At 36.3% G+C, this 18,386-nt stretch overlaps 1 protein-coding gene across 1 annotated transcript in view; it reads left to right on the top strand.

The window, feature by feature from the left end:
- NEBL (nebulette) overlaps positions 1-5,509 on the top strand; it is a 313,090-nt gene extending 307,581 nt beyond the window's left edge. Inside the window, exon 26 of the mRNA XM_041408376.1 lies at positions 5,478-5,509. Within this exon, the coding sequence (XP_041264310.1) occupies positions 5,478-5,494 (17 nt within the window). The 3' untranslated portion in view covers positions 5,495-5,509. The remainder of the gene's footprint in view (positions 1-5,477) is intronic.
- Positions 5,510-18,386: the final 12,877 nt, after the last annotated feature.

Raw genomic sequence — 18,386 nt, 5'->3', positions numbered from 1 at the left:
TCAACAACTACCTCCCGTCCCTCCAGGAAGTTAATCTAGTAGATTTAACTCTGAAGCTTTGTTAAATCCCCAATTTTTTAAAAATGGCTGGTTTTGTAGTTGGATTTTTCAATATGGAGAAAAACAAGAACAGAGATCATGTTTATTTTTAATATAAACTCAGATGCAAAAAAAAAAAAAAAAAAATCAGTCTTTTTCAGCAGTCTTGGACATGAGTGGAAAATGAAATGAATTACAGGTCCTGTGGTATCACCCCATAGAAAAGCTCTAAATGTTGTTTTAATTATAATTTTCATTTCAAATCAGCTTAATTATAGAGTAATCAATATGGTTCACCAAATACCTGTAATATTGCTGACCCAACAATAAATTTGGGATTGCATTGGCTTGCCTCCATTTGCAAAATATTACATTAGACATTAAATTACTACATCATTTATACTTAACCTTGTGTACACATGTGCACACATATACACATTTTGCTTAGTTAAAATAGTTTGTCTCATGAAACATAATTTATAATTAGCAAAATAATTTTTCTTTCTAGTTAATAAAAAGATACTCTGATTTTATCAAACTATGCCTCATATAAATGTGAAAACCAAATTAATTAATAAAGAGAAACACTTCATATGAATGCTAAATTATGTTTCCCTCTATTCATTAACAGCTTATGGTTCATTAGGCCATTAAATTTTTAAACTCCAGTCCTTCCTTTATCAGTTTCAACAAAACCATTAAAATGAATCTTTATATGAGTGCCACAACTCTCTCCCCTTTGAAATCAGCAGTATAATTATGAATTGTCATTACCTGGTTAATTTCTATTACACAAAATCTTTGCATCTCACTAGTGGTCTAAGATGAAAATATAGAAATGTCTGATTTTAACATTCAAGGATAATTGCTTCCAGCAAAACTGAGTAGTCATATTTAATTTTTAAAATCAGAAACAGGGAAATATTTGTTTAAGCAGTTACATTAGGTTTAGAGGGAAAGAAATTAAGGTGGCTTAAACTGCAGCCATGGTAAAATTTTACAATACTAGAACCCACATGCTATTGAAAATTTCTGTTGGCTTTATCCCTGCTATCAGAGTCTGTTGAGCTATGTGGTGACCTTCACTGCATGTGTGACAAATGAACGTGAGCAAGATTGTTGTTAGTGTCTACAAAAATTTATGTATATACTTTGTAATGGGTATGCTGAAAAAACCGTAACATATTAGTATCAAGATTATGCATACATGTTATTAAAGCTCTCAGATTTTATTCCATCAGAATTTCCTAGATTTCTTGTTGTGTCAGAGTCCTGAATCATTTGCTGTGGTCATGACATGTAAACTGTGTCCCAGGCTGACGGATTTCTGCTTGAGATTTTATAAGGGAGCAGAAATGAAAGAAGTAACCACCTCACACAAGCATCTCAGAACATGACAGACATGAGGGATTGCCTGAAATTGTGCTCAGATTAGGGAGACAACTTCAGCAAAAATTTTGGCATGGGCTCAATTTTGACTTGGAGAAGTGGCAAAACCAATGATTAACAGTCAATTATAAAAAAGCACCCGGAACATTATTGTGAAGAACAGGAAAGGTGTAGGTATAAAGTCCAGCCTTTAGAAGCATATTTGAAAGTTGTGTTTACTTACAATAGTACCATGTCTTGGTAGTCCTCATTACGTCAGAACTTCCAGCATGTGTGGGAATTGTGCGTGTGGGATGCAGTTAGTGAGCCCCAGGCAGTGTACATGCCCCTCAGCCAGAATCCTGCCTCCTGTTCTTGAATAATTTCTGTATACATGCTACCTCAAATACAGGTCTTTACAATAGTAGGTGAAGAATGACTATTCAAGAAGAGTGCTTTTTGGTGTAAAAAAAAAAAATTGTTTCTGTTATCAAAGAGAGCCAATGTCCATGACATACACAGAAATAGGGCACTTTTATGTATTAGGCCTCAGAAAGCCAAAGGTTCTACTACCACTGGGCAGAGATAATTCTTGTGAATTCTAAATAGTAGGAAATTTATAAGCAGAAGGCACATTGTAAACCCACTTTATTACTAAGCCGTGGCAGTACCAAGTTTACAATCATGCTACAAGTAGCTTTACTCTCTGGCTCTAAGGGTGAGTGAAGGAAAATTTGGTTGGCAATAACTAGCAACAAGTATTGAGATGTGTATGATGGGCATGGTTGCCCTTCTTAGTCACCAAATCCAGGTAACAAGCTTGTGTTTAGCATCACCTGCATTACAAAATACAGAATGATTCACATCTTGCCTCATTATCATTTTGGAAAGACATACGTGGTGATAAGAACTTTCTCAGTGCATTTCCCCTCAACTGACCATGCCTGCCTGTCACTGTCACTATTCCTCTCAGCTTTGTTTCCTCTGATCAAGTCATGGGTGTGAGGACCTGCTTTCTTTAAAGGCTCAGTCTTCTGTGGAACACAATTTCTCTTTAAAAAAAACCCTCAAACAATCATGGGGAGACTTTAATAAAAACTCCTTTAACCAGGGAATGTATTGGCCTACCTGCTAAATGTAAAAGGACAAGCAACAAAAACCTTTGATAAGGCAGGACTTGTGGCTAAGGACAAGAATGCCAATATGTCACAGTTCAGCCACAACCCATATGTTTTACAAACTCCTGTGGCATTCCCACTGCTAAAGAGCAATTACTGCACAGGTTTCTGTTTCTTCTGCTCTAGACCTTTTTTGTTATCCAAGAGTGTCAAGTTACGTGTGTTCACAGCTGAAGAAGACTCTATGATGTGGGTGGAAATAGTTTCCCATGAGGGAATGAAAAAATAATCCAGAGGAATGGGATTCTTGGCACTGGGGAGCATCAGCTCAATTTTAAGTCTTGGTGCCACAGAACTCAGATCCTGGTGTTCCAGCTAGAGCAGGCCTTCTGAAGTGCATTAGGCTGGGTCTAATGCACTGCCAGCTGGTCTGGATTTCCCCTCCTATCCCTTTGTTACTTAAAGGACCACATCTAACATGGTGAATCCTGTTTTATTGATTTTACACCGTAAAAACATTTTGTTTTGGTGAGCAAGTCTAACATATTGGAGTGATGCATTGACTTAGGCAAAAACTATGTCCAGTGTGCCTAAAGCCCTAAAAATGGCTCTAGAAATAAATTCCATCTGTTTCACATCAACAGAAAATCAAAGGACTGAACATTCCACCTCCACCAAGCTCCTGGAATATGTAGGAATGCAATTTTCCTCACCCCCTGGGAGTGCTGATTCCTGGATGAAGGTGTAGAGCTCCCAGGCCCGTGTTACCCTGGCAGAGGAGAGGGTGGCAGCTTGTTTCTCAGACAAACCAGGAACCAGAGGGCAACCAGAGCAGTGAAAGGCTAACTCTGAAGTGTGCTGTCCTCGTGTACTGTCCTTACCCCTTCCATTACAACAAAATCAGTGTGTAAAACTTAGCCTAGAGAGTTGTGGGGGATTTTGTAGCAGCTAAAGTACAAGCAACTTGAAAAAGTGTGAGCCTATTTTTTAAGTTAGGAAATGTTCAGACGCTTGGTGACAAGGACATGCAAAAACAAATGGCCTGGGAAAATGAAGAAGTAGTGAAAGGTTTCTCCTTATTAAAAAAGAACAAAAATAGCAACAGTGGAAAGGACATATAAAAGCATGGAAGATTTTCAATTTAATGAGAATGGTAAGAATACGAAACACAAGTTCAGGATGTGCAGTAGTATTTTATACATAAGTTTTCAGAGAGACTAGCAAGTGAAAATCTTTCCCAGAATTCTATTTGAAAAAGTGACATTTATGCCATGAAGAGATTTAAATTTTCTTCAGATAGTGGGTGAATTTCACTATGCAGATTAAGCAAAAACCTTATAGGCAAAAGTTTGATTTTATTTAATAATAATATTTAATAAGAATACTGAGAGAAAAGTGAGACACACTAGCCATCTTTTAAAAATCCCAAGAGCTCCATTCCCTGTTGAGTTGGTTTCTGTGGAAAAAGTGGGAAAATGTTCTGCTTAATTGTCGTGAAAGCCTGAGAGCAGACAGCTGGTCAACTAAGGAACAAGCTGCACTATTTGATTTGAAATAAGAGCCCACTTTTCACATCTTGAAAAAGTTTTATTTACCTTTCATTATAGAGGAAGAAAGACTATCTGTCAGTATAGAAGAGATAATAATTTACAAATTGTGAAAGTTAAATGTCTATTTAAGAACTTTAGGTTTTTATGCTTCTTAATGAGTGTCACTCTGAATATGATAACAAAATGTTCTGTTAAATACAGTAAGATTGAGGAATAAACCACTGAGGAAGAAGTAAGACTAAGGAAGAAGGAAATGAAGATTGGACTATTTATTGCCCTTTAAGGGAGAATGATAACAAAATGTTCTGTTAAATACAGTAAGACTGAGGAAGAAACCACTGAGGAAGAAGTAAGACTGAGGAAGAAGGGAGCCTTTAAGGGAGCCTTTCTCCATCTGAGGCAGATATGACAGGTGCAGGTACAGATTGTACCTTAGATTTAAATAGTGTCTTAAAACAGCCCGTTATACTTTGTTCTCATTATCATATTAAGTGGCAAAAGAGTTTCTTCACTGTAGTTATGTGAATTTAATACATTGAGATGCTGGTTGAGTTAGAAAATTTTGTACTTTGAAAACAAACAATAATATCTATTTTTTTCCCCCAGTACATTGACCATAGTGAATTGCCTGTATTTACGGAGATATCTTGACCATACTTGAACACCAGACCTGAATGAATTATTTAGGAGTCACCAAATAGATTAGAACTTGTTTCTTCTCACCTGAGATTGCCTAATTGAGTTTGGGGTGGCCAAGCACAATCCACTTAAGTACCTCAGCTGCTGAGATGAGCTGAGACATAGCCTTTTGCTGCTTATGAGTTACTTGAACAGATTATTTCAGATAAAGGTTCTCATTCTGTTCCTGGAGAATTTCAAATACTCTTAAGGAGAAATTAAGCAAAGCACACTCCAGCTATTGCTTATGAGCTAACAGTATCAGACAGGTTATCAGAATGCTTTTGCAGATGCTTTCAAAGGGCTCTAGGGAAAAAAAAATTAAGTCAAAAATCTGCCATACAGAAAATTCCATCAAAGCTATTTCTCAAATGTCAGATATGAATTAGGTTTGATTTACTGGGTTGTGTTTTAGCAAAACATCAAAGAAAACAGTAAAATAGATGTATTTTCAAAGCCTGAGTACACATGCCTTGACTAAGAGTCAGTTCAGGGAAGGATATTTTGTGGGAGAATGTTACAGTCTGTATTTTCTATAGCAGGATTACAACAGGTAGGGAAGATTTGGGAATTTATATTTAGTTGTGCATAGCTACTTCAGTGCTTTCTAATGTAATTACACAAAGTATGTGTAGCTGATCTCTACAGAGAGGGTAAATACAGTAGACATGAAATGTTACAACCTCAATGGTTTTAATTTTCACATATGTCGTAACTGTTGCAGGAGGAGCCACTCTGTGAGGAAACCCTGTTACAATGAACACCAGAGGAGAAACTTGCTGCCTCCAAGGACCTGACATTTGTTCTTCCTTACCTGGCTGCTCCACTTCATCTAGAATGAGTGTTATAATGAATTATGGCATTCCCTCTGAAGATGAGCTGTAGCCCGTCCCATTGGCAATCTTATAAGTGAACTAGTCATCACTTTACTTTTGGGAACTTCCAGAACCTATAAAATTACTTTGCTTTGGGAAATAGCTGAGTTTTCATATTTCATTCAGGACCAGTCACAAAGGAAACCAGAGGCATCAGTATGCCATCTCCAATTTTAAAAAGAGGTAGCATGTTGTTGGTATTAGGGGCAACTTTCATTTTATGTAACATCTTTTATCCATCCCCAAGACTGACCTGTGTACTAATGAACATGATTTGGTTTTTTACATTCTGTTTTTGTGAAGCTTGCTTGAATATTAAGCTATGGCAAACATAAATTACATTTAATAATTTTGCTAAACAAGCACTGAAATCTGTTACAGAACAAGGACAAGAATCTAATAAGCATTTTAAAGCTCCATATAAATTTATTCTAAAACATGGTCATGTCTTACATCAGGTAAAATGTATTGTATTGAGTGACTTGTAAGATTTGCTAAACCAAGGGAAAAGGGTTTTAAAATGATGAGAGTTAGGAGTAAAGAAAACTATAGCTTTGTACTCCAGATTGCTGTGTGTGAGACCCTTTGTAACAGAGATATCATTTGGTAATCATTTGATGCAACCAGATGAAGGAAATGAGCATTGTGATCAAATTAAAATTTGAATAAGTAAATATCAAAATTTATGAGATATCTGGAAATAAATAGTGATGAAAATATTTTTGCTTGCTGCTTCAGTGGAATAGGTTTTGTAGGTGGTTGTCCATTTTGTGGGTATCTACTTGCCTGCTGAGTGCATAGGACAGATCTTCCCTAGCACAAGAACAGGAGCATCCGATGCCTTTGCAGGGACTTTTCTTACAGATGAGCTGTGTGATACCTACACTGGCAGGCTTTAATGGCCACAACTCTCAGAAGCAGAGAAAATTTTCAGACCAACCACTGGAACTTGGAAGTAGAAAGAAATGCTTTATCTCTTATATGACAAGATCAAAATTGGATCAGAAAGTAAGTAAAAAAATCATAGATAAAAAAATTATTTCTTTATATTTCTATTCATAGAATATTTCTATAATACTTCATCCTTAATAAGGGTAAGTATAGCCTGAAAGGATTTTTGGTTTTGTAATATCGTAAAAATCACTGGTATGGAACTGGATTTCTGCCTGCAACTTTCCTCTTCATGACAGATCCCAGATTTGATATTTTCAAGACAGCATTTGAACCCTAACCACTACTATGGAGAGCACTGTGTCTTGAAAGGCTCTTGGAGGAGTGTGCTTTAACAAAATTTTAATGTGTCCAATCTCCTGTTTGGCCATTCACACAAGAGGCACAACCTGGCACAGGAGAGGTCTCATGGGGTGATGATAAGACTGATGGTAAGCAAACAGGTTTTTTTCCCATATATAGGCATATTATTGTGGTATTAACACACATTATAAATGTTTCCATTTGGGTCTATCAATGTATTTAATCAGGGTCTGAGTTATCAAAATTGCTGATTGCTAGTACTCAAAAGGAAATATTGTAGAATTACTTGAATTAGGGAAATAAGTATTGAGCAGTGAGATACTCCAAAAAAGTAGTATTTACACTGAAGTCCCAGATGTGAGATTTTCCCTCAAAGTTTGCAAGTTCTTGTTAGAGTTGTATGTATGGTGTTTGTTCTGGAAATCTGATGTGGGATAATGGATGCTGACAGTAGCCTGAAGGTGATAATTTATTGTGGGCAAATGAAGAGCTCCACATTCCTAACTGTGCTTATGATCTCCTCACAGCCTCATCAGCCACTACTCCACAGTAATGACCCATGCTTCTCTTGGAGGTGGTAATTTACTGTCAATACCAGATATTGTCTCACCTAAGAAACTTGAATAACTAAAATTTCTGTGTATTCTACATTCTACATAACCTTTATAAAGGTTAATCTTATCCTTGCTCTAAGGATAAGAAAATTTCTTCACTATTTTTTTTTATTATCACACTATGTTCCATTTTTATAGCTGGGAATTCAAACCAATGCCATAAAGTAAAAAACTGAAGTTGGGCATTGTTACATCTGGCTGTTTCCATAGGTAATATGAGCAAAGGGTAGCAGCACTTTATTTGCAACAAAACCAGAAAATTCAAGAGGATAGTAGGGAAATTCTAGATTAACAAATTGTCTCAGCAGACTTAAAGTTTCACTGATAAAAACAATTCATACTGCCACTTTATGGACAGACTCATTGTAGGAATCCACTGGGTTAGTCATGGGACTAAGCTTGGTGTGAAGAAACTCCACTCCAGAACAGATTATATTTCAGTTTGTACTGCCATGTTAAATTAGGGTTCCAGTTTGCGCTTTCATCCACGTGTCTGATTGTCCACACTGCTTGCTTATTGATTTGTACTCCAACTAATATCTGGAGCAAACCAACCAATTTATCAGGTGGAGAAACACAGACACAGAAAATTGAATCTTGCCTTTTCAGGCTGGGGCAATTCCAGTCTCTCAAGGCACTGGGCATAAATATGGGTTATTCTTTGTCATAATTAAATAAATACAGATTAGAAGAGCATAGAAAATCCCCCTGAAAATCCCCACTGAGTGAATCTGGTATTGTGATTTCTCCTGGGACCATATCTGAACAAAACTCCTCTTTCCTTTTCATTCTCTGCGCACCAATGCTTCTGATTTTTACCAAGACAGCAAAAAAGTGACAGAACAGAAAAGAAATGAGGCTGAAATGTTGCCTTGCTTAAATTCTTTAGAGTGCTCAGGATTATACAGGAGACAAAAAAAAAAAAAAAAACCAAAAAACCCCAACCCTCAAGAATTTTAAAACAAGTGTTGATTTCTTTCCAGACATTTCTAAGATCATAACATCTGATTCTAAACAGAGCCTGAGGTCAGCAGTGCTTTTTTTCTCTTCATCTAATTTCCTGTATTCCAGTAATTTTGCTTCTTATTCCAGTTAATGCCAGAAAATACAATTGCACAATCTGCACATGTGAATTTAACTGTACTTTTTCTAGTCCTACAATAGTGTTTCTCAGTCAAGTACATGAATATTTTGTCACATAGGTCAATGGGGTTTTGAGACAATTTTTTCCATCTTTCACAGAAAACTGTCCCTTTCTTTTGCATCTCCAAAGTAATCAATGCCTTTTATTTTAGATTGCCTTGGAGTTATTGATTTTCTAATGCACAGACTCTTATTAAACTCATTATACCTTCACCTTTACTAAACCATGGGGACTGAGAAATGGTTGAATGCAGCCCCATTTCCAAACAATTGCTCAGCTGGAGATGTTGTTAGCAGTACAGTGTGACAAATTGCTCAGACTGCCCAGATTATGTATTGTATCCAAAAGAGTTAAGGATTGAAATTACTTCTGCTTGACAGTTACTAAAAAAGTTTTCTACAAATGTACTTGGAAGAAATTTAATGTTCACTGACAATAAAAATATTTTCTAGGCATTTTATGGTTTTGGTTTTTTTTTCTTTTGTATGTATTACCTCTTTATGAAGGCATTGAATCTGTCCCTGATAATATGTAAAATGAAGCAGGCTCTGTGCATGTATAAGGTGTGACTAGAGATGACTGTTTTCTTTAATTTAAAGTCTGTTCTCCCAGACCTTTCAACAGGAATAATTTCCTTATAATGCCTATATGACTCCAGAGTCCAAAAACACTACTGTCATGTAGATCTGCATTGCAGAATATGTGGTGTCAAACAGAAAAATATTGTCCCCTTCAGACTCCATTCTGTGAATAAAAACTGGGCAAGAGCTCTTGAACACTGTTAGAAAGCTCTGTTCTGATCAGAGTTTTTTTCCTCCTATGAATAAAGTTCTCTCAGTGGAAGAAAGGGAGTATGATCCTGTGTTCTTGAAAAACTCATCTCTTCTAAATATTTGAAAAGTTAGTGAATTCAGAAAAATCTGGATACATTCTTGCATTTATGCAAATGCCTGTTGTGAGAGTGGGAGAACACTGTCTGTTTTCAGCTTCTCATACCCTGAGAAAATATGCAAGTGAGAAAGTGACTTCCATTTGCTAAAATGATACATTTCACAAAATAACTTTCTCTTTAATTGGAGAAAGCTACAGATATTTTTCCTATGTGAAAATTGAAAAACATATATATGGAATTTAATCTAGATTCTTTCTCCTTACTTACTACTGGCAGCCAGATTTTTAAAGAGAATTAGGTGAGAATACACTCTAAAAAATAAAAATACTTGATTTTTTTTCCATTATAGTATAATGTATTTGGACTAAAAAAAATTGGTGCATATTTCTGTGGGGAAAATTGCCATTTTCCATTCAGATTCTAAATGCATATGTTTACATTATGACTTTAGACCTATTTTAGAAGTCACTGAACACCAGAAAAAAATACATTCTTTCAAAATGACCACATTTAAATGCGTAAATTCAACCTTAGTTCCTGCTCCAAGTGTCTCTCCTCTTTTGAAAAGCATCTAAAGTTTAGTGTCAGCCAGCAGCAATCACCAGGAATAAAACACCTGTATTCATCTCAATTAGGTGATGTGGATTGAAAAGTCTTAGGAGAAGGGAGCAGGAAACGGTTAGGTCAATGTCACTCCTGGATCTGAGTGGGAGCCTAAAATCAAGGAAGACAGGACATGAGACTTCTATGTCATCAGGTAAATCAAATTATCTATTGTTCTGAAAATAAGAAAAATATTTACATGAAAATTACATTTGGATATTTGGAAATTATTTTTATAACTTGAAAACTTTTTGTTTGCTAGGGCTATAGTTTTCCAGAAAATTTTCAAAATATTTGGAAGCCTCCAAAAAGATAAACCACTTAATGTTATGATTATTTTTAAAACTAGAGTTGAAAGAGCATCTAATGCTTCTTTGAATTATATGTGTTTAAAAAATGTAGGAGTTAAAATCCTTTCCACGCTCTTTGTAGAGCAATTTTACGTCTGCAATTTAAGCTGAAGGAATTAAGGTGAGTTGAAAGCACCAGAATTGCAGAAGTGCTCAGGATAAGTAAACCTCGGTTGTTCAGCAAGGAAGCAAAAAGCAGATCAGTAGAGAAGAGATAGGAGCAGGAATAAATGAAAAAAATATTTTTCTTTACAAGTTTTGGTTCATTTTATCTGAAAATAAGTCTCTGTTTCAAAGGCACTTAGGATCAGAAAAATTAACTTTTGACCACCACAGTTGTCAGTTGGTTTTGAATTTCATGTGCCCCATGCACCTAAGCTCCTGGGGTGCTGGGGTCTCATGGGTGTTTGTGTAAGGGATGCAGTTGGCAACCCTCGATGTGCCTTTTAGACATTCCTTCTGTTTGCCTCCTCCTCTGTTAGGTAAAAGCACATGCCAAGATCAGTGCTTGGCTCAAGGTGGAATGGCCAAAAAGTTGTCTCCATTGTTTAGGTAATCCTCTGTCTACCAAACTCTGCAAAAAATAGTTCTGATCGTGTTGCACCTGGCAACATTAGCTCCTTTATCTTTTATGTAATAACTGCAACCAGGCTGCTGTGGGAGCAGCCTAGACACTGAGTGTGAGCTGGGTTGGAGAAGAGGACCATGGCAAGCCAGGCATCCTGCAGACACGGTGCCAGGAGGCAAGGGCAGGAGATCTGTTCTGTAGCCTGAGCCATGGGTTTTGTATCAAAATTTTTATCACTCTTACAATTTGCTTGTCCCATAACTGTGTCACCTCAGTGCTTGGGTGAGAGGAAATGTGTAAGTGATATTCTAGTAGAAGTAATGGTGACTCCTGAGCCAGCCCTCGGCTGAGTTTTGGAGCTCCCAAGAGGAGTCAGAGCTCAGCCACGTCCTGCTGGATAGAGCAGGGCTTGGAGTATCCCTTGTCTAGTACCAGATTTTTTCTGGGAATCTACAGAAACATCTGTTCCTGACTTTAGGTTTTGGCTTCTCACCCCAAAACACAAGTATATTAAAAAAACAACCCACCCATCCCCCCCCCCCCAAAAAAAAAAAAACCAAAAAAAAAACCAAAAAAAAAAACAAAAAAACCAAACCAAAACAAAAAAGCCACCAAAACCCACATTGTCAAGAGACCAGACTGTGGGCTGTGCAAACTCTTGGGCTTTGAATTCAGAATGTCTTGGCTCAAACGGCTCATGCCATTGGCATGGCATAACGAAACTGTTAGGTGGTTACACAGCAAATATAATATTACTGTGAGCTACTATGTGTGTAAATCACCATGACAGCATCCATTTGTTCAAAGAAAGAATTGATGAAAGTGATAAAAGAAAACTTTGCAAAGAGATGCTGATTTGATGATACTTTTGTGGGGGGGAAGAGAATCCCTGCTATATCAGCACTAGAGAAGTCTATCAAGACAGCCGGATTAATAGGAATAAATATTACTTGAAAGTACAAGATGAATTTTTATAATTCTACAGTTTTATGAAATGCCAGCTTGAAGATTAAAAATACATGGTATTAATTTCTTTCAAAAAATTCTACAGAAGGAAGATTCATGATAAGTCATTTCAGTTCTGAGCAAGATGAGAGTAAAATTAAGATACTGTCATGTGAGATTTGGGAAAGATAACATTTTTTTACCATGCGTACAACATCTTAAACAGTGTATAAGTCTGTATACAATTCAATAGGAATTACTGACAAATTACCTTGTTTGATCAAATTTATCTTCTGTGAGTAAGGTAAATTCTCATTTTTTACTTGTTACTTCCTGCTCAAAGAGACCTTATTAAACAGCAAAAAATAGAGAAAGCATGACAGCAGGAACCTTTTTATACCTTTATAGGGCAAAACGTTTCTACTGGATTTCTTGGTTTATCTGGGTTTGTTTCTATGTTAAAAAATATTAAATAAAAATTCATTAGCTAAATATACAAGATTATGGAGCTCATCTGAATTTATTCCTATCAACAAATGGTGAATTTGGACGTGAAATATTTAATGATATTTTGAAGTGGATAATTTCTGTTATGGGCAGAACAAAAAGTTTTATGATACAACAATTATTTTTGCTTGCTGTTAAATAAAGAAAATATAGGGAGATGCTAACTACTTTAAATATTGCAATAAAAGCAATAAAGCTGTGCAATATCAGTCTATCTTCAGATAATGAGTTATGACAAAATCCTGAGTTCTTAGCTGGCACATCTGTTTGCTGGTGCCATGGATTGCACACCATCTGCATACTTAGTGATTTCCAGCTCCTAAACTTAGTTTCGGTGTGAGATGAGGCACAAAGAGAAACGTGCACTGTCAGTAGCAACTGAGACAGATGGGAAAGCTGCACATAAAGTGCCGTAAAAAACGTGCATAATTTTGTGTGAGTGTAACAATTTGGGGGAAAATGAATACATTTATTAATTCTTTTGAGAAACTCATCAGTAAGGTGGTCAATGCACCTGGAGAACACTAATTGGCTTGCACCTGCTGTTGGCTATCTTCAAATTAATCTGTTTATAGGAATCCAAAACCTACTAAAACTTTACCTGTCATGGGTCTGGCTTGACTCTTACAGCTGTCACTGCAGATCTTGCTTAACTGTCCCACAGCCACTGAGACTATCCCAGGCAGATGCCTGCTGTGGCCAGAGCTTGCCTTGCCCTATCTTTTATGGGACGCCTATAATCCCGCTGTGGCTTGGCATGCAGCAGCAAGAGCCCATCCACAACCCCCTGCCAAACACACATGGCCTGAGCTTAAAAATTTCACCCATATTGCAGCCATACTGCTAGGATGGTGCACAGTATTCTTAAGGAATGTCAGTAACTACATAAATTTGGTTTTAGAAATGTAAATTGTATGCACCAAGATGAACTGGCTGCATACTTTAGAATGCACCCAGCATAGCCAACACTTTTATTTATTTAGCAGTCTGTAGCTTTTTTCTGCATTGTTTTGGCACAGGACAGACTGTCAGGTTCAATCACCTTGAAAGTTTCAAGGAGGATGTTAAAGAATTTTAGGGTAATATGTTTGCAAAAGAAGTGTCCTGAGTGGAAAGATTTTTGTTTTTTAGAGTAGTGTACTATAGCTAAAAATGGGAAACATTTTTCCAGAAAATAATTTCATTTAAAAAAAAAGAATCTAAATTCTCTTTAGAAAATGTGAGTGCATTTGTAAGAATCTCTGTTCAAGTCCAAATCTCACAATCCAAACCAGTCACAATTAGTTGTGAGAAGAATTTCACAACCTTCAATCACTTTCACGTACTATGTGACACCTGGGTAGGGTTTTTTTTTAATGTTGACCCTGCTTACTTTTGACACAACTATGAAAGGCCTGACAGGGATTTCAGAAGTATGGGAGTATTTTGTTTTTTATATAACAAAAAATATTTTTATGTGATTTCTGTGGGGGTGGTAGTGTGTATGATAGAGGACTGAGCAGTGATAAACAGCCTGTTAATGCAGCCTGTAAAGGAGCTAGCAAGAGCTCTCTAATGAAGAAAAGCATGGCTGGAAAGCAAGTGAAAAACACAAAGCATTTGCAATCTCTCACCCTTGGGAATGGTGTGTGTGTATGTGAAACCACAGCTTGGTCTGCTGCTTGAAAAGGTTGCAGCAACATGAAGCAGACTTTGGTTCAAAACATTACATGGTCCTTGTGAGTTTTTTCTTTGACTGGAATTCCCCAGGAGCTGATGACTTCAATGTAACATTGATTTTAAGTGAAAATTTCAAGTCAAAACAACTTGGATCCTTGTCTAAGGAAAAGAAATAAAGCACTAAATAAATGTAAATACAGATTTTTCCTATAGAGCCCATTCTGCAAATTGGAGTTTTTGACCTTTTTGTTTGTGTTACTTTTCAGCTGTAGGAACACTTATTTAAAAAGTTTCTAGAGCCTTGATGAATATAGCAGAAGACTTATGAAGACTTATTTTTCTTTGTGGGAAATGCAAATATTTTAGTTGTAGTGTTTGTTTATGCAGAGATATCCCTGAATTGACCAATAATTCAAATAAAATGTTTTTAGAGTTTTAGGAATTTTTACTGAAGATTGCTTCTGAAACTTAAAAAAAACTCCTTATATATCTTATTATAAGACTAATGACTTTGTGGAAGAAAAAGAAGAGAGGAAAAAATACTGTTGAAGGCATTTGGAGAGTTCAAAATAGGTATGAAGGATAAATCTGCCTCCCATGTATTGGTAAGAGAGAGAAAGACAAAATTATTTACTCTCAGTTTCCAAAACACAAGATCCAAAACATAAAACTATAGAGAACTTAAAGAAGTATCACCTCACCTTTTAATCTTCAACTTTATTTTCTCAGCATACATTCTTCAAAGAAAAAATTGCCCATGAGATAGGTAAAAAGCAGTTCTTGACACTTATACTAGCAATTTATTGTCTCACAGGGGATGTAATATGCATTTGTTATTAAGTGCTCTTTATAAGATTTTTTTTTTTTTTTTTGTGTTTGGGTCTGTACATTTGAAATCATTTCCCTACTTTTCTGTTTCATACTAAAAAAATTGGTCTGTTGTTTCTGACCTTTTGTTTAGAGAATATGTATTATCCCACAAGAATATGAAAAGTGTTGGCTGAAAAAAAACTTCATTATCAATACCATTCAGAGTATTATGTCATCTGAGATCACCTGACCTTTGTCTTTTTGGGTTCATGTTTCTGGTATGTTTCTGTAATCAGTTTCCCAAATGTTTATGCAGGATTGTGTATTTTCTATGAAACTGGCCATGCACAATGTGTTTTCCTTGCAAGTCACCTTTGAAAAACTTATCACTGCTTAGTGGTTTTGTGATGGGCTCAGTTATGTCTCACTGGCAGTGTTAAGGGTACATATTACATAATGTTGTCAGTAAAAGCTCTCTCTTTAGGCAAAGGCACAAGGGAACCATCAAATGCTTTATTCTGACAAACAGATGTCAGCCAAAATGGCTCATATCCCAGCAGCTGTTGGGAGCATTACCTGGAGGACTAGGTACAGGAGAAAGAGATAGCGTGCTTGGTTAATCACTGCTTGGAGAAAGAGAGATGTCTTTTCTTTGGATATTGCAGTATCTGAAGGTTATGTTAACTGTTTAATCTGTTTTGACAAAAAACTCATTAAATAATGGAACAAGAGAGAAAACGTTAGTTTGGTGAATTTTTATTAAGCTGAGTATACGGTCTAGTGGATCTCTAGTCTAGTAAAACCCCTCCATCTGCTTTTCTCTGCATAGTTGTAATTCTTGATCAGTGACTGTGATGAGCTTTCAGTTCAGAGGCCTACAGGGTTCTAGGAGAGAGTGGAAAAATATAGCATGTCTCCCTGGTAGAGAGAAATGCATTTGAGGTTAATACTTCAGAAGCATCCTTGGTTTCAGCGGGTTTAAATGTGGTGGCTGGTCATTTTTTCTTCCTTTATGTCTGAGGTCTTTTGGGTGACTGATGAACATAGATGATCTGTTATGTCCTTTCACCAGGTAATTTTTGAATATTCTTATCTGGTTCCCTTGCCCAGATTACCTGAATAAAATCCCAACAAAACAACATCCTAATAACCTTTTCTCTGTAAACCCATTGCCACCACTGCCAGAAGAGTAAGTGTATATTTTGGTGCTGTAAATACTTCTGCAGTCGTCACTTCATCTGACAGCATAGAAATATAATTTCCTTTTCATGATTGCAATTTTTGTTGTTCCATTAGCACTGATAATAGTTATCTCTGCATAAATTAATGAAATTCCCTACCTCTAATTAATATATTGTTCAAACAAGTGGTATATATGTTTCTACATTTTAAATTTGAATTAAAAGAAGACATTTATTGTTCAAATATCTAGTCAGACATCTTTCTAAGATTTTTTCCCCACTGATTAATCTCCACTATGTATTTTGAATGATACAACTTGAAAGCTTTTATTTGAAAGGCATATGTTAAAGGAACTTCCCAGTCTGACCATTCACAAGACTGTCTGGCAGTATTGTGATGTCTGTAGCAAACTCCTACAATTAATAAATGCAAATAACATTATTTTTTGATGACAGTGCAGTGCAGTCAACTTGGATTCTTTACACAGTCAGTGGGGTTTTTACACACTTCCTCACCATGATTCTACAGTTAGAAATGGCAATTAGAATGTGCAATTGAAATTCCACTTAGAAAGTGGAATTATTCCACAAAGAAATTCAGAAAATAAAACACCTGATCTTTCTGATCACTATTTCTTCAGTCTTAGCATCTATTTGTTCATTTGAATAAGAAAGGATGCGGTCTTTTACAAGAGTTTCATCCCAGCACATTTAATGGGAACACTTTCATGAACAGAAACGGGAGCAGCAGCAAGGCTGTACAACACTCCCTGCATACAAATCACCTAAATTTTTTTTTAAAAGTTCAGGACAGGAAATTTTTATAATCAAAAGTGGCAGTAAGGAACAAAAATTTAACTATTAATATAAATTCTTTCCATGTTCCTTCCTTGGATTTGGCCATGGGGATGAAGTTTGCCTTTCACTCTGCTGTGTTTATGGCAGAGATGGGAGTTCTGCTTTAACTGACATTTTCCAATTCCCTTTTATGAGACAGTTAACAAGTGGTTAGAAGTGTTGCCAAAACGTTATGCAATTAGGTTGATATATTCATGTCAGATATTTGCATGAGCCAAAAAAACTCAGCAGGGCTGAGAAAGTACATTGTTTTCCACGTTGCCTGTGAAGGGTTCTAGCTGGATAGTCAAAAACGAACAGGAATTTAAATATATTTTTTGTTATTACTTCCACACCATCATATGGAAGGTAAGAAAAGAATTAAATTTCTCCTACCGATTGTCCACTTTCCCTCCACAGCCCCAGTCTAATGCAGATTATGTTGATTTTGATTTTATTGATATAAACACTAGATTTCTGTACTTCAACCAGTAACCTGATAATATGGTCCTGCATTTCACAGAAATATGAATTCCTTTACATCAGGAAAAAGATTTTTCTTGCCTAAACTTTTTTTTCCTCATCAGTAATCTATAATTTTTTAAATGTAAAGAAATTAAAATAAACCACAATAATGAAAAACGATTTTGGGCCTATAAAAATTACTGCAGTAGCTTTAGAAAAATACTAAATGGGCCACTTATTGAAGAGATCCTGCATTTGAGAGATGGACACTTTTTTGTTCAATGTTTGTAACTGATCTTGTCCCCAAGTTATCTTGGTGAGGCTGGCTGTGCCGTGAGGTTTCATCTCTGGGGGTGACAATAGAAAGAAGGGACAGGATGTCAGTAGCACCATTTCTATAGCTCAGGGACTTTGGCTCAGTAGGTTTTCAGTAAGCTAAGACTGTGAGCTTGTAGGAAGTTAAACATGTTTACAAGAACCCTACTGATCTAGAACAGAGGCTAGACAGAGTTAAAGAATAAAGTAGGTATTTATTGAAAGGCCTCAGTGGATACACCTTGGGCAGCACAAGAGCCCAGCTGGGGCTACACCCAAGAAGGACCCAAAATGGTCACAAAAATGGATGACTGGTCACAAAGCCTCTCTCAGTTTTTAAAGTTCTGGTGCATTAGCATATTGTTAATTGTCCAGTTATAACTTTAGCTTATGAAGTCCCATCCTTGTTTTCCTCTCTTCAGTCCACATTGTTTATGCTCTTGGGCCTGAAATTTGGGTCAGTTGTCCTTGCTCTCAAGCTAGGAAAGTAATTGTTTTGTCTAGCTCCTCTGTGAAAAGAGCTTACCATCCCTTAATATGAAGCTCAGAACTACATACTAAAGCAGTACTGAATCTGAAAAATATAAAACCTAAGTCATCACTATAAAAAAATC

This window comes from Onychostruthus taczanowskii, unplaced genomic scaffold (assembly GCF_017590055.1).
Source record: "Onychostruthus taczanowskii isolate IOZ18803 unplaced genomic scaffold, ASM1759005v1 scaffold3, whole genome shotgun sequence".
Lineage (NCBI taxonomy): Eukaryota > Metazoa > Chordata > Aves > Passeriformes > Passeridae > Onychostruthus > Onychostruthus taczanowskii.
Note: the sequence above shows the minus strand (reverse complement) of the source record. Positions and strands in the feature narration are given on the sequence as shown.